Below are 20590 nucleotides of genomic sequence, written 5' to 3' on the forward strand. Positions count from 1 at the left end.
TAGAGGAGGGAATGAATATAGTATGGAAAACTGTAGTTAGCTCTCACATGAACTGGTCAGATCACTACTTATCCCTGTGGTGTGTTGTAGCTGCAGCCCAACTAGGAATGCTTCACTCCCCCCAGGTGAGCTCCGTTGAAAGCACTGCAGCTGGTGGCATATGGGGCATGTTCCCTGAGCTAATAAACCTTGTCAGTCATTTTAGCTGGCTGTGTGCTGGGAAAGCTCAGATGTGAGCTCCCAGCAGCGCTAGGGAACACAATGTGGAGATACTGCAGCTGGTGTTGTAAGCTTAGGCTTGGGGCCAGTCCTGCTAAACCTGAGCAGAGGAGCAAATGTCTCTGCACAACCTTTGCAAATGCTCTGAGAAGTGTTATCAGCTCAAGCTCAGTCCTGCAGAACTACACCAAGGTAGTTCCAGTTCATTATTACACCTAGTTAATGAACTCTTGCAAAATCTAATGATGGAGATGCATGGCATGGGAACACCCATACGGCATAAAGACACCCACGTGGCTCTGGGTCACTGACTGTACGGTGCGGAATCTCTGCTCTACCTCTGCAGTGTGTCCTGTAACATTTGAGATATTTAACTCAAACTCTTTCCAGATAAATACAAGGCTTATTTTGCTTTTTCTTCCAAAATGGCTTATATGTTAAAAATGGACTGGAGCATTTGCTGACAGTTTATTTTTTTCTTGGCCTTTTTTCATTCTGCCTTCTTGTTTGAAGCTCGGTTTTCTGCACTTGTGGTAGGAGGCTGTCCTGAGCAAGTGTTGCATTTGCAAATGAACCCAGATTATTCTTGTCACCTTTGCAAATCTCCTCTAGACTAAGCCCATTCATGGAAATAAGCACGTTTGGTGTTGTTTAAATCTGCTTAATTCATCTTTTTGCTGTTGGTTCATTTCACACTAATCCAGGGCAACTTCTTGGAAAGATTTTTGTTTCTCTTCTCCCCCTCCCCATACCCCCTGTTTTGATCTTTGAACTCTATAAGGTGCAGTTGCCTTTGGCTGTTGGTTTAAATTGCTGAAGTTAATGGTACAATGTTAGCTGTGAATTCAGTTGCGTGTGAAAATTTGCAGACGTGTTCCTGGAAGTTTCAAACCATAGTAACTTAGTAATGCAAGTTCATTTCCTTTTGCCAAAAGGGAGTTACGTGCAGAATTGTCTTGCTGTCATCTTAAGTCTTACTGAACAGAAGCTTATGCAGGTAGATAGCTTTTAACTTTTAACCATGATAAATTTATAAACTGGTGTCATTCTGTGTTTGGCAGCATTGTTGTGGTCAGTTATGTAGACGTATCTTCCTTGAAGAAAATGTGGCGGGAAGCACTTTTTTTGTAAAAGAAAAAAAATGTTTAATTTGATTTGTAGTTGATCCTAATTTGTGATTACCCAATGCAGTGTTCTTAATTGCTTGTGCTTTCCCAAACTTTCTGCTAATACTTCCCAAAAGGTATTATATCTCTCATTGCAGAGACTTGGAATAGGAAATGTGATAATGAAGCTTAATTCTTTGAGAAGTGGTACAACAGGCAGCTGGTGTCACAGATCCTTGTGTCCTACTGCTTTTGTAATTCAGTTGTGTCAAAGTCTTGAAGCTACCCCTCAGCTAGGCAGCCTTAAATATAGCTGTGGTGTATCAGCTGTTAATCCCCTTCCCAATTCACAGCCTCAGTTCAGGATGTCACCACACACAGCTGCTCAGTGGGCATTGCAGGAGCACAGTCCTTGCTTACAGGCAAGAACTCTTGTTGTACTGGTACCTAGGCTTCATCAGCAAAGGAACGGTGGAATAACGCTTGGATGGACTGCCGGAGATCCTCTGGTCCACTCCCCTGCTCAGAGCAGGCCTTGTTAGATCAGGTTGCTCAGGTCAACTTCTGCAGTAGAATGCCGGCTTTACTTAGGTATTGCAGGTAGAAGGCGTAATTCTTAGTCTTTGCTAGCACAGTGATATCATTCTAAGTTTAGTTTCAAGGTAAAAAGTAACTTTTGATAGCCTTTCAGGAAGGCCCACATTCTTTCCCTCCAGCTTTGTCATTTGTGTCTTTCCTTCTCACAGGTAGTCAGAGGAGTCTGTGTCTTGGGACACAAAATCTCTAAAGTTGCCCAGTGTGGTTAACAGTCTTTTTATCTCTTTGTAGTGTGTAGTCGGTTGTAGTTGGATGCCAGGTACCCACTAAAGCCGCTCTCACTCCCCTCTACAACTGGACAGAGGAGAGAAAATATAACGAAGGGTTCATGAGTTGAGATAAGGACAGGGACAGACCACTTACCTATCACTGTCACAGGCAAAACAGACTCAAAGTGGAGATATTAATTAAATTTATAACTAACAGAATCAGAGCAGGAAAACGTGATTACTAGTCTTATAAACACCTTCCCCCACCACTCCCTCCTTACCAAGTTCTACCTCCTCCCCGCCCAGTGCTGCAAGGAGATGGGGAATGGGGGTTTCGGTCAGTTCACCACACATTTCAGCTGCTGCTCAGAGAGAGGAGTCCACTGTGGGGTCCCTCCCACGGGAGGCAGTCCTTCATGAACTTCTCCAATGTGAGTCCATCCCATGGGCAGCAGTTCTTCCCAAACAGCTGCAACATGGCTCAATCTTCCACAGGGTGCAGCCCTTCAGTATGAGATTGCTGCTAAAAGAATGGGATTTGGGTTTGATACAGAATGAGCAATACTGCTTTCATTACTTTATATTTTTTGTTTCAGTTGTTAGAGTATCTAGAAGACACTAGCTTGTGTCAGTATCATAAAGGACCAAATTTTGATCCTGCTTTGAATGAGAATTTGGACCAGATGGCATTGTTTAGGTTGAAAAGGACTTCTGGAGACTGTGGTTCTGCTGTTATGGCTGACAAAATGTTAATACTGAAACAGGCTTACCTGGCTCTTATGCATGAGGAGCAAGGTTGCCAGAAGAGGAGTCTGTGACAGCCTCTCAAAAAGTGATGTTTATTGGAAGATAATAACTGTTATTTGAACCGCTATTAGGGGATGCTGATTTAAATACAGCTTCGAACGGTTGCTGACAAGACAGTGGAAATTGGTAATAGACATAAAACCTCTCAAATTCTCAGTCATAATGTAACCTACAGCACTGTTGTGTTATATGGGAGAGCCTGCTGCATTTGTTTCTTCATAATTAGTGTTTTTAGCAGAGATGGAGACTTCCTGGATATTGTAAAGGGGGACTGACTGTTACTTTTTTCCTTCTCTGCAGGCGAATAAATGTAGGAAGTCGCTTTCAAGCAGAAATCCCATCACTCCAGGACAGGTCTCTGGCAGAAGCTGATGAGCATAAAGCAGAGCTGGTGTGGCAACCATGGGGTGACCTGGAAACCAACAAAGACACCCAAGAGAATGGTAAGAAGGTGGAAGGCTGGTAAATAGGACTTGAATTGTCACAGTGGTTTTAGGGGTAACCACAGATCTACTGTAGGCACAGTTTGAAATCTCTGAGCTGCCAGTCAAATGACATGTTTGAATGGTCTTGGAAACAATTTTAGGAGTAAAACTTGTTTTTCAGGTTGCATGTGTGGGGAAGGGGGAGGTTGGTAGGATTGTGGGTTTTTTGTTGTTGTTGATGGAAAACTGGGACCATTTGTTTCTAGTCAGGTAAAGAGCAGCCTTTTGCTCAGTGAAGCTTAATTGTTTTTGTTAACATTTGAAAGCCACATACACTTCTGTCTTTTTGAGGGATGTTCTAGACATAATAGTATTTTGGAAAAATCAAGCTGTAGACAGAAGTCAGGACGAGGAAGCAGACAGCTAGTGGCAGGCTAGTAGCAGGCTTGGGGAGCTGTCTGCTTTTCTTGCACATGGGTTGTGGCCTGTATAAATCCTGAAGGGAAGAGGAAGTGGGCAGGCTTGGAAGAAATCTTTCTGATTAGAGAGAAAAAAAGGTATTGTGAAATGGAAATTCACAATTTAAGAGGGGATTCAAGAAATCGCTGAGATGAAGGGAGGTGGGAAGATGTTATAGGAGGGGGGAGATTTGCAAGAAACTCTGTGTGTAAGCAGTACAGCATGACCTTGCAGTCTAATGAGTTCTTGGGTCCAAATTTAACCCACATAAATTTGCAAGGACACTGAGCTTCTCTGAAAGTTTTACTTTTTGTTATGTCTAGTCCTCCTTCAAAAGAGCTAATTAATCATGGAAATCTGTAGGAAAGTTCATTTTAATCTTCTTATCTGAATTTTTTTGTACTCCTCTGGAAATAGTGGAAAACCTGCTAGCTGCTGCCTGCTCAAGCATTTTTCCTGGGGCTGGAACCAACCAGGAGCTGGTGTTGCATTTCTTACATGAAGCAAAGGGAAGCATTCTGGTGAGTCTTCCCAGCTGTTCAACTCAGCGTGGTCAAATAATGTTTAGGAAGGTCAGATAATCTTTCACTCCTGAGAGGAAAGCCTTGCAAACTCTTTGCAATGCATGTGGCTTCCACTGTTCAGTGTCCCTTGGATGTCCCTAAAGGGGGTTCTGTCTGATGTACAGTGCCATGTTCACTTACTATCTTCTGTATTTCCAACTTTGACATGTTTGGCTTTTTAACAAATGCACTGAGAGTCTACCAGGGTGATTGAACCAAGACTGATAAATGAGTCTTAAATGTTGTCTTCCTGGGAAGATTACCATGTTGGAAGGAAAAATAAGAGGCTGAGGCTGAGTGAGTGCGATGTCTTGCTTCTTTTTGTTTTGGCAGATCCACTTAACTTCTCTGTGTCTGTACAAGGGCTGTGCTGCTACATTTTTATCAGTATTGTAAGACATGATACACTTTCATTATTGCAATTTGACCCTCCTGGGAGTGGTCAGGAGTATCTCACACTTTTGCCTGACTGCTTGATTCTTGTCCCCTTGCACTGAATTTGTGATACTGCATTTGCCTATATGGAGAAGAGAACAAATACAAGGTGGATTTTGTGTATGTGTGTTAGGTTTCTGCCAGCCCACATTGCGAATGCCGTTGCTGGCATTAGGGAGGAGCAGGACTGCCTCTGGCATCAGGAGCTCATTGTTCAGGTGGTTTACACTGCCATTGGAAGTATGACTGTTGTCACCTTCCTACTAACTTTGAAAGCACTTCCAGTTTAAATACAAATGAAAAAGCAGCTTGAGATGTTGGGAGGGAGGGTTGTGTGGGTGTGCAGAATCTTTCAGTCATGTGACTGCTGTTTTATTTTGAAATATTGTTTAGTTAAGTGAGATCAGATCACAGTGACTTGGATGTGTAAGGCAGGCATCATTTAGGGCAACGTTTTTAGATGTGAGTATGTAATAGAGGCCTTTGATTAATGAGAGGAAACTGCTGCATGGTCTCTGTCTATGGAATTAGCGCTCTCCCAGTACTGTGGTGATCGTATCAACTCACAGATGTGAAGAAGTGACAAGAATGTACCACTTGCCTGTGGTACCCAAGACTAGGTGGATAGTCAAGAATGTGATTTTTAAAGTTACCTCAACTGTTAAACTGTGCTGTGGTTCTTTTCAGTTAGCTTGCAAAAAAAAAAAAAAAAAAAGGAGGATTAACAATTGCCTGATATTTGTTTTTAATACCCCAAACATTAAATTCATTATTTTACTTGTATTTATCTTAGGGAGCTCTGACCAAACTGCTGTTGAACAGGCCAGTGCGACCACCTACCCACCCTTTGGCAGATTATCACTACACAGGTTTGTTAACCGAGTAACTCCATACTGCCTGCTTATCATACAGGAATTTTTAAATTATTTTCTGATTTTTTTGAGGAACTCTGTAACATTACAATAAAAGACCACTCCTCTCCCATAAATCAAATGATAACATGCCAGAAATTTTGCCTGTGCAAATCATGACACAAGAAACAGTGCATCCTTCTGAACATGTGCATGTGTGTGTTGGCATATTGTATGTGTTCTGGTTTCCTTAATGGGGAAAAGGGAATGCATTCCCTTGCACTGAGCCACAGAGAATGCAGAAGGATAGAAAGAAAGGCTGTGATTGCCTTAGAATCACAGCCTGTCTGGCATGAGTTTCCAGGGTAGCGTTAAACAGGGGTTTTGTGATGAAGAACTTTCAAGCTTGCTGAAGAAGCCTCAGCCAGCTCTTGATGCCTGTCAGTGTTTCAGCAAAATTTAAATGCCGTAACCTGCCTTTGTAGTCTTTCACCTAATTAGTAAGTAGTCAGCTGTGTGACACTAATTTCAGTGATGGAGAGTAACCTGAGCCACCTGAAAGACCTGATGTAAGGTGGTAAAGCATAGAAATTACATTTCTTCAGTATTACACACTACTGCAATGGTTGCCAAATATTACTTGATTAATATCTAAAAGGAAGGAAGGAGTTAAAAAATGTGTTTATTATTTAGAGGCAAGGAATAGCTGAGGAATATTTGAGATGTAATAAATCTTCAAGTACAGTGGATTGCTGCTGAAAGAGAAGATCCTGTTCTCCTGCCCCACTACTTCCCTTCTATAAAATCTAGTGACTGGGCCACCACAAAGTGTGTCTATTCACATTGCTGTTTGGTTGGGCAACATCTTAGTTCATCTAATTGAGTGGTTTTTCAAGCTGAACTGAGTTGACCTGTGGTGATGAGCATTAGATCTAACACAAAGGAAGTAACGAGAGGAAAACTGAGGTGGAGCAGTAGGGGAGGATTTAACAGCAGCCTGCAGTTTTACTGGAGTAGGAGGGAGGAGAGACTGCAGTCTTAGGTGTATTAGTCTTACTTAAGGCAAACATGAAGAAAAGGTCATTTGAAATAGCATGGGCTTCCACTACAAGTTTTTTTTTTTACCTGCAGGATCAGACAAGTGGAAAGTTGCGGAAAAAAAGTTATTCAACAAAGGCATTGCAATCTACAAGAAAGACTTTTTCTTAGTCCAAAAGCTTGTAAGTAATTCTTTTTTTTATTTTAAATTACAGCAATGATACATTCTTACATTTATTAAGCATTTCATATAGCATTTCAATCTTGATTTTTCTGAAACCTTAGTTTTAAGCACCAAGTCCTGCACTCAGAAGATTTCAGAGAAATTTTATCATCCAGCACAGCGTAGAATCTCACTAGAAAGCTAGAACAGTAGTGTTCTTTTCACTGTTGTTGTTTACTTAACCTTGGTACTTGCTCCATTACTTCCATTAGTCCGTGCCGCAGATAACTCCTCTGCAGGGCATATTTATAGAGCGCTGGTCATGTTTGGCTTAAGTGGCTTGCCTGTGAAACTAAATAGAAACACATCCTTGCCACTGATGGAAAGCACCAGAGGATGTGTGAATGATGGACCTCTCTTTCCAGTTTCTTGTGACAACGATTGTAAAAGTGATCACTCCCATATTTTGATGTGGAATGCCATGTCAGCAAGGGGGAAATCACTGAAGGAGAGTGCAAAACCAGGAGCTGATACGTATTAACTGAATAAACTCCCAAAGGCATTTAAGTTGCAAAAGCTCAGAAGCTAAGAATGCATTCCAAAACTTTCAGACAAATCACTGATACAGAATATGTAGATAGTTCATGGGTCTGTACTCATGATTGTCTACCACCATATGCCTATGAAATGCATGTGGCCAAAATGGGAAAGGGCTGCAAACCTTCATCTCCATTTTTGGACTGGTATTCTGGTCTGGTCTTCTCTGAAGTGCTACTGGAAAATAAAGCTCCCCCATAAAACTGAAAGGCTGCTCTCAAGCCTGACAGCTCAACTGGAACATTTCAGGGGCCAAGAGGTACATTAAGCTTACAAAGTTTCAGGTTCTGTCACCTTTACATTGACCAGCTTTTCTTTGGAAAGTTGGTCCTGTAGTTCTAAATGAATAACAATGGCAATAGGGGAAGGGCTGTGGGATGAGGCATACAGGCGAGTGTGACACAGAAAAGAAGGCCTGAGTAGCAGCTGTGGTGGAATGGACATTACCGAGGAAAGAAAATACAAAGTATATTTATTGCACCCTTAGTAATTATTTATAAGCCTTCTTATGATCGTGTGATCCATTGGACTTTGATGTTTTTTAAACACCAGATAAAAACCAAAACAGTGGCTCAGTGTGTGGAATTCTACTACACATACAAGAAACAGGTGAAAATTGGTCGGAATGGGACCTTGATCTTTGGGGACATTGATGGTGCCAATGAGAGATCTATGAAAGACGAAGCTGAAGTTGACATCAAGGTAATTTCCTGAATTTCTTTCACCTCTTTTGGGCTGTGATTTGAAGTCTTGTGTGTTGTCTCATTTGCTGATCACATCAAAAGCAGAAACAATCTGGCTCCTCTACAGGAGGAGTCCAGACTCATAAACTTGTGTCCTGTATCACATAATGACATTTACTTACAGACACCAGAATTAACAGTTCTTTTATCTTCTGTTGAAGAGTTCCCATAGGTTTGCACGTGTTCTTCCTCTCAGAAGGGACATCTTCAGTGAAGAACAGGGGCATGTGGAGGAGGAGGAAGAGGAGGAAGAAGAGGAGGCAGAGGAAGGGTTAGAAAACAGAAAGAGGAGCGCAGATGCTCTCAGAAATGAACAGACACTACAAGATGGTCTAATAGTAAGTGTTGCATTGTGCATATCGTGCTTTCTATGCCATCTTCACTCTGCAGGTAGTTTAGAAAATAGCAGGTGGGCAGTTCCAGGTGTAAAAAGTTTCCACCTGCAATTTCTCCCGGAGCAAGAGACTGGTCTGAGGTAGCTCAGAGTATTAATATCAGCCAGATTCTGTGCGGTGAGGGGAGAACTGGGATGCGTAAGAGAGAAAAATGCAATGTAATTCTTTGTGGTTGGTGCACACATAAGACCATGATGAGAAATGTCCTGAAAGCCTGAAGACTTTCTCATTAAAGAAAACCTTGGTCTGGAATAAAGGAAGCACGGGAGCTCAGCCACTGTTTTCCTTCTGATGGTGGGTTTAAGTGTCAATTTGCCTTAACTCTTCCCCTCTCTCCAAAGGCCAGTGATGGCAATATGAGGAGTCAAGAGGCAACTGTCACAGGCAGAATTGGAAGGAAGCCAAGGGAGACAACCATGAAGCCTCGAAAGCTTATTACTGCTCCAGTGCAGAGGAAGAAGCGGAAACAGAAGATAAAATCAGATGCTACCAGTAAAACTCAAAACACAGAAAACACATTTCCATGTAAAAAATGTGGCAGGTAAGAGCAACTCTGCTTCCAGCAATAGTCACAGAATCACTGTAGGGCATCTCCTGTGGAAGCTTTTTTTCAAATGAGCTTTTCATCTTTCTATTTAGGCCAGAGATATTGGCAATAATTTTAATGACTTATTGCCCCACTAATACTTGCAAATTACAGACTGTTTTTCCTCAAATGGAATAAGACACTACCTGCATTTCAGCTCTGTACAGTGTTTGGTGTTAAGCTGTACTTTCAAGCAGCTGCTGTATTGCCCCACTCTACCACTTGCGTTTTTGTAATGAGTAGTTTCTATGTATTTGTTGGATCACAAATTAACAACGTGGTATAGACTTAAGAACAGTGGTATAGAAATGTAAGATACTACCACTGTTATAGAACCAGGGATTGGGCCAGTAGGTACATAGCTCATCTAGTTAAATTTGCACTCATCTTTGGTGGATGTAAAATATGTTTGTCTTTTTTCACACAGTTTTAGTAGTTTTTGTAGGTTTATTGCCAACAGAATCATAACTGTCATTCAGTTTGCTACATAAATTGCTCATTTTTAAAACAGGTGAGTCTTGTAACACCAGTGGTTATCTCTTTATTTAAAAAAGATACCAAGCTAGAGGATGGCAAGAAAATGCAATCTGTCCAGTTACCGCACCAGGGCTGTGGCAGATTCCTGCTGTGGCTGGGACTTTCCTGAAGGCATGCTGTAAGAGGTCAGGCAGTTAGGATTTGGTCTTGGCCTCTGACAAAGGACAATCAGGAAAGGATTCTGAATGGTGTCTAATCTTTTCTTGTGGCATTTGGTGCAAAATCCAAATAGTTAATGGCGAAAGATGGAGGAATAGATCATAGAAGTGCAAAGTCAGGAGGAAAAAGCTCAAGTGTTTCTAGCTGTGTGCACAAGGCTCAGGAGGGGCACTGGGCCACCATTTGCCTCCATGCTTGTATTTTTGCAGCACAGGGGAATGCCTGAAAACCAGGGCCCTGTTGTGTTAAGTAGCATGTGTGTAATTCTGATACCAGCACTGCACCTCTGAATTTAGGGCTGAATGTGAAATAAGAGGAAATAGCCATATTAAGAAACAAAGCAAGTGGTTTTTGAGGGTGCTCAGGATTTCCTGCTGGCATTCCACCTTGTGCTGGCATGCCGAGTCTGCAGTGGTGTTTGCTGTGGATGATCTATTGCAATGGCAGCGTGAGCTCCGGTGTTGAAGCTCACAGACTTGAGGCAGGAGCAGCAGAAGCTCTTTTGGAGAAGTAATAGGAGAGACTGGTGCTAATGTACACATGTGTCTTCCTCAGGGTGTTCTACAAGGTGAAGAGCCGCAGTGCTCACATGAAAAGCCATGCGGAGCAGGAAAAGAAGGCGGCTGCGCTGAGGCAGCAAGAGAAGGAGGCGGCGGCAGCAGCAGCGGCAGCAGCCCGGAACCAGGCCCGGCAGGAAGAGAGCAGTGAGAGTGGGAGCAGCAGCAGTGGGAGCAGCAGTGCGAGCTCGGATGAAGATGGAGAAATATAGCAGCTGACCAGAAGTGGAGGGAGTAGTAAGGCTGGACCCAACCTCCCTCTTGGTGGTCTGACTTCTTTTGCTTGCACTTTCTTACCTGAACCATCAGGTCTCGGTTTCAGTGCTGCCATTTGCTCATGCCACGTGTTCCACTTCACCTTGCCAGTACTGACCAAGCCAGAATGGTGGATAACTTGGATTTTTTTTTTTTTTAAGACTAATAAGATTTCTATTCTATTTATAATGATACCCAAGGTACATAATAGAACAATGTCACCTGCAGTGGAAGTGAGTTCTCTCAGGTCAGTCAGACCTTTCCTTTTGTTCTTGTCAGGAATCATGGTAACAGGACTCTTGAATATAAAGGTTTCCAGACCAGAGCAAGAAAATGAAACTCTACTCTGAGCTAAGTCTATCCAGTTACTGTGACACTGGTAACTTCTAGATGTTTCCTTTCTCAGCAAGTTCTCCTTCCTGTTATGCTTTCCTGCCTTTCTTTCTGAGCAATTATTCAGGCAACCAACAAATTTTGTGAAAAGATAGTGTGCACTTTTGACCTCTGTTTCACAAAAACGAAAAGTGAGATAAGCAAGACGCTCTTCTTCCTTTTTAGAGGAAGTTTTATTTTTCAAGCAGAAGCCTGAGGTTGTTTCTTTCATGGCATTAAGAATGCAGCAATGGATATAAAAATACCCTGTGGAATTAGAGTAGCCACAGGCCTTGCGGGTTGTCTCATCTTGGAAAAAAAAATAGTATGCCTTTGATTAACCTTAAGGAAGTAGTCTGGGCTTCACAAGTGCAATTTGAAATGAAAACTGCTGGTTTGTCTTTGCTTAAATGGGAGCAAGTTTGTTTAGGGAAAATGAACCCAGGTTTTGTGCACTGGATTGTGTGCACTCAGAGATGGGAGGAATGGACTCTCATCTCCAGCAGTGATGCCTCTGTGAATGTTTTTTAACTCTCAATATCCATTTCTGTCTTGTGGCATCCCTCATTTACTTCTTGAAATTGCTATCATCAAGAGCTTTTATGATGGGGCCTTAGTTTCCCAAATACTTCCTGTCAGGCAGTATGTACGTGCAGGAGAAACTTGCCACCCATTTACACACCGGTGGCTGGGCAGCACTGCCTGCTGGGTTGTCCTGCTGTGAGCCATGCTCTTTGCTGAAAGGCTGACTCTTCCTTCAGAACTGACACAAGCTAATAGCCAAAAAGTCTAGCCACCAAAAGCTTCTGGTGAAAGAGAGTTAAGAAGTAGTAAAGTGGTCCAGGTGACAGATGTTAGATTGCACAGGATTGTTCTGTACATCTTTTAGCCCACATTTATCATTACTGTGTAAGGATGCAGAGAATCGGATCACTTCCTTGTGCTTCATGACTGGTTGATCCCAGCCCATACCCTGGCTGCCCAGCTCCCTCCCTGCAGCCAGTCCTTGGAGCAGCACTGATCCCCAGCTTCCTGGGTGATGGCACTGTGTCGTCATACTGGCAGCACCGAAGGAGCCGATCGCTCCTGCATTCCTGAGCAGGGACCCAAGAGACATTGTTGGATCTGAACTACAGAACTGCCTGACTGGCAGATTTTTAAAAAAAAATCTTGACCCTTCAAGCTGCTAGATAAATTCCTGATTATCTATGGAAAGTGGCTTTAACTCCAACATGCCATCTGGCAGTCTTCCTGTCCCGTGGTTTTATGCGACCATGATGGCTTCACTCATTTGTTTTGGGAGGCTCGTGTTGTACCATGTTAGCTTTGGCATATCTCTGCCTTTGCACAGAATACTTTCTCTTAAAAGCAGAAACAGTTCCTACTCTTACAAAATCAGTAGGAGTATCATGAGGACTGCACTTTTTGCAGTGTTGACACTTTGCCTGTAAGTGTTCGATTTTCTTCCAAGGTTGTATTTTTCATTCCTATCAGAATTGGGTTTCCTTTCAGCATTTGGATGACTGTTTCATGCATGGGTCTTGTTGACTAACTAGGCTGTGGAAGCAGATGGCACTTCATCAACTGTTAAAATCATTCAAAAACTACATAGAACTAAAAGCTGCTAATCTTTAAAAAGAAGCTTAAGCAAATCAGTCTTCCTGTTAAGAGTTTCAGTGTTGATTGTTCTCTCTTTTTATTTTATAAATTAGAGAAAATGCTTTTCTGCCATTATCGTAGGGCCTTTGGGCCTAGAAGACAGAAGTTTTAGCACACTGTGCCAGGATAGAGACTAGGTGAAGCAGCTGGACCTCATGGCCCACTTATAGTTCTGGAATTAATTCCAGTAAAAAAAAGTGATGCAAATAAACAAAGTTCTGAAGTATGTTTCTGGGAAGTTGCCAGATCCTGAGAACTGCAGGGCAACAGGTCAGAAACAAACAGGGTTTGTGAGTGTATCTAAATAGGATTTAAAGTAACGTAGATATTCTACACTATAGATGTAGAACCTGATCCTGTTGTAAGGGATGTATTTGTCTGGAATACCTGTGCTGCAGCAGGTACATAACATAACAAAGAAATGGAGGTGGAACTCGCACACATTAAGAAACGTGGCAAAAAAATGAGTATTTTTTAGATTGGGGAGGAGATGTGATTAAACTTGAGAACTAAAAGTTAATCAAAGTGACTTAGGAAAATGCTGTTACTGTTCTTGCTAAAGCAGTACAAAATCAATCAGTGTAATCTCTTAGGGAAAACCAGAAGCTGTTCATAGTGGGACAAACCAAAGTTCTGTCTTGCTTCAGGTCTTGTTCATAACAGTGATCAGGAGCAGTTGCTCAGGAAAAAGTGAGGGTCAGGATGAACTAGGTGTAGTTCCAGCTAGAAAACAGGATGCTAAGCTAGAGGAATTTATGTCTGTTCTCTGGTAAGGTAAATCTGCAAAGGGTTTTGTGCTGAAATGGTCTCCTCATGGGCAGAAAATCAGGGTATTTCCCTGCCCTTTACCATCCCTGCATTTACTTTTTTATTTTTTTTTTAGTGTCTGGAAGTCTGCCTGGGTGATAATGAGCAAACATTTAGTCATGGCCCTTATGAGTTTTCAAGCTTGAAGTAGTTTTAACTAAGGCATAACAAATTATGGTGACAAACAACCGATCAGATAAAATGATCAGTTGAATCCTTTGAAGAACAAAGATTTAGGGAGCAAATCATGGGATTGCATTAAGTACCAATTCTTTCAGATATGATGATGCACGAATGCAAGCATTGCTATAGTCTTCCAAAGACCAGATCTTTCACTGATTTTCCCTGTTTTAGGAAACTGATATAATTTTTCCTCTGATCAGGGTCAAAGCATTGAGGTGCTGATAAGGATAAAGTGGAGATTTTCTTTACTTGCACAAACATGTTGTGTTTATTACACACTGATTCCAGTACTGGTTGTTCCTCTCCCACCCTGCTGCAGTATAAGAGAACAGGAAGACTGGACACAGTGAGGTCTGTCACTGGGAGAAAATCAGAAAAGGGCTTTTTCTGAGGATAACCTCTTCAACAGCTGTGGGTTAACATGGCTGACCACAATCAGATAAATGTTTCAAGTAAGTGGCATCAAGTTGGAATGTTTCTGAGCAGATTTACAAATTGCTAGTAGCCACCAGAAGACCTCTTTTCTGTCATGGTAATAAGGAAAACTATTCCTCCAAGTATCATCTTAAAAAACAAACAAGCAAAACCAAACCTGCTGCCCACTTGCTTACAGTAGGAGTTTGGAATTGATCCTACATTTGAATTAAAACCTGCCTACTAGCAAAACTTGGCAGAGAATTGTTTTAAAAAACCCCAGAAACCAAACCCCCAAACCAACCCAATTTCTGTGGACAAAGCATTTGAACAATTTGAATTTGTCTAATCTGGAGTGAGTCATGTTCCTGCTCTTGGTGGGGGGAAAATAACTTGAGTGGCTCTTTACTGCAGTACAGTGTTAAACTAAGGCTGTGTTGTTGCAGTTAGGGTTTAAAAAAACCCACACCAAACAAACAAACTTCTTGTCTATGTTCTGTTGATATATCTGTTTTAAAACTCCATGGTCATTATTTTCCATCATTTAAAGGCCTATTGATTGGTCCCCATTTAGTGTAAGGGTTTGCTGCTAATTTAGAAAACAGGCAGTAAAAGCTCAGTCATTAAGTTGGAAGAAGGTGTCCCTTTGCTTTAGCTCTTTCTATGGGAACAAATACAGGATTTATAGACTGCAATTCTGTAAATGTGTGCTAATAGATTTGCCTTTTACAGTGCAAGATCAGGCTCCAGGTGGCTGTATTTCAAATCCATTACCTGAGTCACAATACCAGCATTGGGCATTACAGAGATGCAGCGACAGGTCACGTTTTGCCCTGATTCTGCCAGGTACTTCTGCCTGTTACAAATAAATTCAATCTGTCAGGTTTGTGATCTGCATGGGATAGCATCTGATTTTTTTAAGACTCTGTGTGTGTTTGTAATTACTAGATAGATGCATGCACTTGTGATGCATACCTGATATAGCTGCAGGTGTTTTGCAGTCTTGCTGCAAGAACCACTCTGCATTTTATTTATTTTGTGTTTGTCCATTTACTGATACAGATAATGGTATCTGAGAGAACTCGGCTCTCTAAGTTGAAGGCCTACAGAATCTCACTCAGCTGTGCAGGACTGTGGCATTTTGCTGGCTAGGAACAGGTAGGAATTGACCTGCTTAAAGGCAGAGCAGAGATAGAAATTCAAAAGCTTAAAGGTAACTCATCTGTTAAATCCCATGGTAGACAATGTCCAAATTAGCTAAAAATAATCTCTGATTTGTCAAACTGAGACTTTTGATTATTTTTATCACTGCAACAATCTTAGATTAAAGTCAACATTTTAAAAAAGTGTTTCCTAAACCACTCTGAGCAGTTACGCACTTCTTAATTCTCTTTCAGGCAGTGGACTAGAAAGTTTCTATAGATACATATCTTATTTTAAAGAAATGGGAGTAGGGAGGACTGTTTGCCATAGGAGTCTTCTCTGCTTTCATACAATGGCACTTTTAGTCCAATGCTTACGTCTGCCAGAAACCTTCTTCTAATCCACATTTTCCCACACAAACTTTCTCCCTGCTTTATCTTCTGATCTGTGTCTGGAAGTTTATAAAGCTTTAAAGAGACAGAGAAGCAGAGTCTACAAATCATGTTTGATTTCTGTGGGGGTGAGTTTCTATGTAAATTTGTCACTTGGGTTCAGCTGCTTTACTCGCCCTCCTTCTCTCCTGTGTCATATGTTAGGAAGACACAAACTTTGAATTCCCAGCTGTCTAAGGATCTTTCTTTCCAAGACTAAGATTCCACTGGCAGCTGAGCCTGAGAAAAACCCCCTAAATTCTCCAGATTAGATGACTATATATATTTTTATAGAAATGTAATTGTGTATTTTAAAAAGTTTCCTGCAGCTTCACCACATGTATTTTCCCCCTTGTAGTTCAGATTTGATATGAACTTTTTTTTGTGTTCACTCTTTTTATGTTCTGTTTTTAAATTTGTAGTCAAAGCTTTGGTGTACTGTACAGGAGCAGTCTGCCTTTGTAATTACTGTATAAATGCTTTATAATAAAGTATATTACTTTTATTTTAACAAGTGAGCAGACACTTCCTTTTGTGTGTCTGCTGCCTAGGGCACCTTTTAAAAGACTGTTATGTGTTTAAAATGTACATATATAAATATATTTACCTGTTGCTGTACAGTTGTCATAGACTGGACTGAATTTATTTTTTGTGTGCTTTTTTATAAAATATTAATACACTAAAGGAAATCTTGCTGATGTGATTGTAATGTACTATGTAACTTATTTACTTAATATCCTCTATATATCTAAAATACCTTTTATTAAAAGAGGTTTAAAAAATAGTTTCCTAGCTGAGTTTTTTGATGGTATGAGGGAGTGTCTGGGGGGCTCAGGCTGGCTGTGGTGCCAAGGAAGCTGTTACAAGGTCTCCTAGCCAGGCTGCTCTCTCATGGTATTCGCCTGTGTTTTTCACAGCAACCCTCGAGGCTGTTTCTCAGTTTAAACCTCTCCCCCCAAGACACTTGCCTGCAATGTGTTTTAAGTCTTATATCCAAGAAAATAAGTGGCAGATGTGGCTCCATTACTTTTCAGAAGTGTTGATGGAGTGTGTGTTCCACTTGAAGCCGAGCACCCTCGCAGAAAGCCAAAACAACCTTGGTAGCGTGCTGGAGATCGATGGGGAATAGTTCTGGGTCTGCTGTGCTGTAAGTAAGGCCAGGGGGGTTCTTAAAGACCCTTGTCTGTTACCTGAATCTAAGGGGGGTTTTAAGCCTATTTTGTTACACAGCATTTATTTTTGTTCCCTCTGGCAGTAGCTGGATCTCTTGCTGTGGATTTTAAATATCCATATGTTTCCATCCATCCTCACAACACTTTCCTTACGTTTTGGTACTTAATTGTTTTTAGTTAACTAAGCTACATAGGTATTTCTCACACCTATGGGCATAACATCTTTAAAAGCTGCAAATGTTTTGCTGCACAAAGCAGATGGCAGGAACATGTACCAGTGCCTGACCAGCTTCCTGTGCGATCACAGCGAGAATCTAAGGCAGCACACCTCCTTTAATTTTTAGCTGTTATTTTTGGTTTATTTAATTTATGCTGACGGTTTCATTTCAGTGTTCTTAGCAAAGCTGGCAGGAGAAAGACTCGGCCCAAGACATGAAAATGCTCATTTTTTCAGCTCAGCGTAGAAGTCCTTGCTTTGGCTCAGTCCTGTGCCTGTGGCTGTTGATCAGCAATAGCGTTTGGAGAAGCAAGTGTTTTTTCCCTTGGTGTGCAGAAGAGAAAGGGAACACTGAGGCCTTCACTTGAGTTAACAGATCAGAACTTTAAGGCTTTAAATAAATGAGTTTGCCTTCCCATCAAAGCCAGCTGGCAAAAGTGCTAAAGTTTAGTACTTTGTACTAAAACCGTGAAGCCATGCAAACAAACTTTGGACAATCAAAAAAGTCCCAAGTTTTTGGCATTTTGGTTTCCATCTTTTTTAACTGGTTGATCTAAGCGCAAGCTTCTGTAAGTTATTTCAGTTACTGAAAGAGACCTTATAAAGCATTTTAGTGATCAGTAAGCTTTGAATTAGTGGTATTGTGAGGAATTCTGCAGCAGCTCCCTATATGTTTTTTAAATAGCATTACAACCATCACTGTCGGATGCTGCTCTTGTCATTATTGAGACAGGCTGTGGTGTAGAAAGTGTTTATGTCACAGTTTAGAAATTGCATTTCAGTGACATGGTCTACTGAAGGCTAAAGTTTCTATGAGAGAAGCCTTCCCTTATCGGTGTTTAATGGAACTGATAGTATATTGCTGTTAACAGACTTAAAATTCAAAGTGAATTAGTAATTTTGTACTGAAGAAAGAGTAGCTGTTTCTTTAACTTATTTGGATATTTTTTTCCTATATAGCAATAGTAGACTTTTCTCTTAGGACCTAAGAACAAATTCTGACAACCAGTGTCTTAAAAGATTGAAAAATATTTATGTATCAGATGACAACAATCACAATATATGAGCATTTTTAAAGTCTTAAGTTATTTTCTATTCTAAAATAGAGAGGCAATAAGGAACAGCATTTACATGCTATCACACTACAAATACATTGCTCCCTGAGCAGCTAGGAAAGTTTAATGAGAACAAAATTGAATTTCTGAACACTCTTCACAAGCTGAATTACTTCATTACACAACAGCCAAAGACGTTTGTATAAAATAAGGTTATATTATTTTTAAACCAAGTTTCACAGAATAACATTTATAAACATAGGCCTAAATAATTTAAACACGGCAAATTTAACAGTTTTTCATGCTACAAAATTATGTATACAAAAGATAGCCAAGGGGGATGTTAAAAGTACTCTCTTGCTTGAAGATTTTTCTAGAAGAGCCTACTTCTAGTGTAACCTGAGTCATCTGCTGGTTCTCAGGTCTCTTCTCTTATTTTTCCAGCAGTTCTCAATAATCACTGCATATATCAGCTCTTTGAAGACAGGGCACCGTGCCAACAAGCAAGCAAAAAACTTAGCTCTTTCCTACTACTAATTTAATTTTAGGGTATTTCTCTAAGGAATAAAGTGGATGCTACTCCTCCGTAAATTCACTGGGAAAAGCAGAATTCCACATGGCTTGCATGTTTTACATGGGTACTCTTTCCATCCATGAATAATAATGTGCTTACTACTTCCTTGGATGTGGTGTGCTAGGGAAGAACAAAGTGTACCAGTGAAAGCCAGGCCTTGGGGCATCTCCCTCGGACGTCCCTCCGGGCGCACAGCCCGAGTGTGGCTGTCAGCTTATACCATGACAATGTGTAGCACCAGAAATATGCAAACCATCTGTTCTAATTCTACCACCTCTGTATGTCTTCCACCACATCCAGTGCATAATTTTAAAGTGCAAATTTAAAAATTTAGGAAAACTTATTTATGAGGAGAAAAAGTTGGGGTGGGGGTTGATTTGTTCTTGAGAGCAATCATGACTCACTAGGCAAAGCAAGGTTAAGCTAAAGCTGTCACCCAGCTTCAAGATGAAGCATCCCCTGACAAACAAGAGCCACAGTTTATTCTTTTCTTACTGTATTGTCTTCTTGAGACTGACACACAGTTTTTATGAAAAGGGTTTTAAATTATATGCTAATTTATCACAGCATGAAGGATGAAAGGTGAGGGAAATCTTGTTTCTCATGTTGCTGTTATAATTGTGTTGGGACTGGATGCTCCATTCCTTCAATAATTTTTTCTTCTCTTTTGGTGGTGCTTACAAGGCAGCCCACCAAAAAAGAACTATAGAATTTGTGCTGTTAAATGTGTGGAAGGAGCCACTGACAGTGGCAGTACATCCAGCTCCACCACCATCTACAACAGTTCTTGAACTGATTCCCATAGGTGTAGCCTCTGGTGGTCACTTACAAGAGCCAGGACGTGCTTTTGCCCTCAGGGCTTGTCAATGGAGCTGTGTTTTATTTCAATTGTCACCATGTAGTCAGAACACTTAAGTTTCTGTTCTGCTCTCAGAATGTCCCAAAATAGCCAAAGTGTAGAGTATTTGCTGTATCTAACACGGCCTTCAGAAATGTACAGACTTAGACCATATATGGATATTAAAAGATCAACCAGCAGGATTTCTTGGCCTTGGCCTGTGTTCGTCACTCCCTTTCTCTCCTGTCACATCTCATGTGAGGAGCTAACCCAGCCACACACACCACACTTGCAGGTGTTGTTCTAGGAGAGACCAGGTACAGAGGTTCAACCACTTTTCTTTGTGGCCAAGCGCTAGGACAAGAGCATCACATGGTCTATTCTGAAAATATCTCCAGAGATGAATTTGGCATTTCTGTTTGTTGGAAGCATTCAGAAGGCAAGTTTAGTGTCACTCAAGCTCTGGCTTGCGGTACCCACCCTTTCCCACACTTCAATTACAGTTGTCAAGGGCACAGCCCCCCCCCAGCAAACAGGGTCAGTGGGGCACATGTGCCACAGGCTCTGTACTGCCAAAGCACATCCACTTTGCCAAGAGTGGTTGGCTCCAAGTGAACTGAGAGGCTTAGCTCCAGAAGACACCCATATGAAATGGCTGTTGGCTATAGGCACTCTCTCCCATGGTGCTTCTTGGTCAGTGGTGCCTTTACTAATGATAAAGCGAGAATGCTTCTAAAAGAAATAACATACCAGTATGAAGTTGTCTGCAACCTAAACCCAGTGAACTAGTTAACTACAAAACTAGTTTCTGGTCAAGACAACAGCTACCTGGAAATAGTTTGTGCTGACTGAAGAATGTCCACAGTTTTTGCTATTGTGCTCTTGACCTTCTTTTTAGTAACAGATCTAAATCAAACTCGAGCCTCATCAGCTATTGCCAATTTAAACTGGAATGCTTTAGAATTCCTCTAACAATCACAGGTTAAGTAGCAATATACTGAAACTAAACCGTGATTGTCTTGTA

At 41.2% G+C, this 20590-nt stretch overlaps 2 protein-coding genes across 3 annotated transcripts in view; one reads left to right on the forward strand and one right to left on the reverse strand.

Annotated features, from left to right (window-relative positions):
- Window positions 1-16491, forward strand: part of ELMSAN1 (ELM2 and Myb/SANT domain containing 1) — a 56215-nt gene extending 39724 nt beyond the window's left edge. For both annotated transcript variants that reach the window (XM_027879593.1, XM_027879594.1), the window contains exons 6-13: window positions 3239-3381; window positions 4240-4343; window positions 5614-5689; window positions 6803-6891; window positions 8022-8171; window positions 8374-8550; window positions 8949-9148; window positions 10445-16491. In XM_027879593.1, coding sequence (XP_027735394.1) covers window positions 3239-3381; window positions 4240-4343; window positions 5614-5689; window positions 6803-6891; window positions 8022-8171; window positions 8374-8550; window positions 8949-9148; window positions 10445-10658 — 1153 coding nt within the window. In that variant the 3' untranslated portion in view covers window positions 10659-16491. The remainder of the gene's footprint in view (window positions 1-3238; window positions 3382-4239; window positions 4344-5613; window positions 5690-6802; window positions 6892-8021; window positions 8172-8373; window positions 8551-8948; window positions 9149-10444) is intronic.
- The window catches only part of DNAL1 (dynein axonemal light chain 1), a 38018-nt gene continuing 22193 nt past the window's right edge, over window positions 4766-20590 (reverse strand). Inside the window, exon 11 of the mRNA XM_027879598.1 lies at window positions 4766-4902. The gene's annotated coding sequence lies outside the window, so the exon portion shown is untranslated. The remainder of the gene's footprint in view (window positions 4903-20590) is intronic.

The sequence above is a fragment of the Empidonax traillii genome, unplaced genomic scaffold (genome assembly GCF_003031625.1).
Source record: "Empidonax traillii isolate 1590-97213 ecotype Southwest subspecies unplaced genomic scaffold, ASM303162v1 scaffold56:size2478089, whole genome shotgun sequence".
Taxonomy (NCBI): domain Eukaryota; kingdom Metazoa; phylum Chordata; class Aves; order Passeriformes; family Tyrannidae; genus Empidonax; species Empidonax traillii.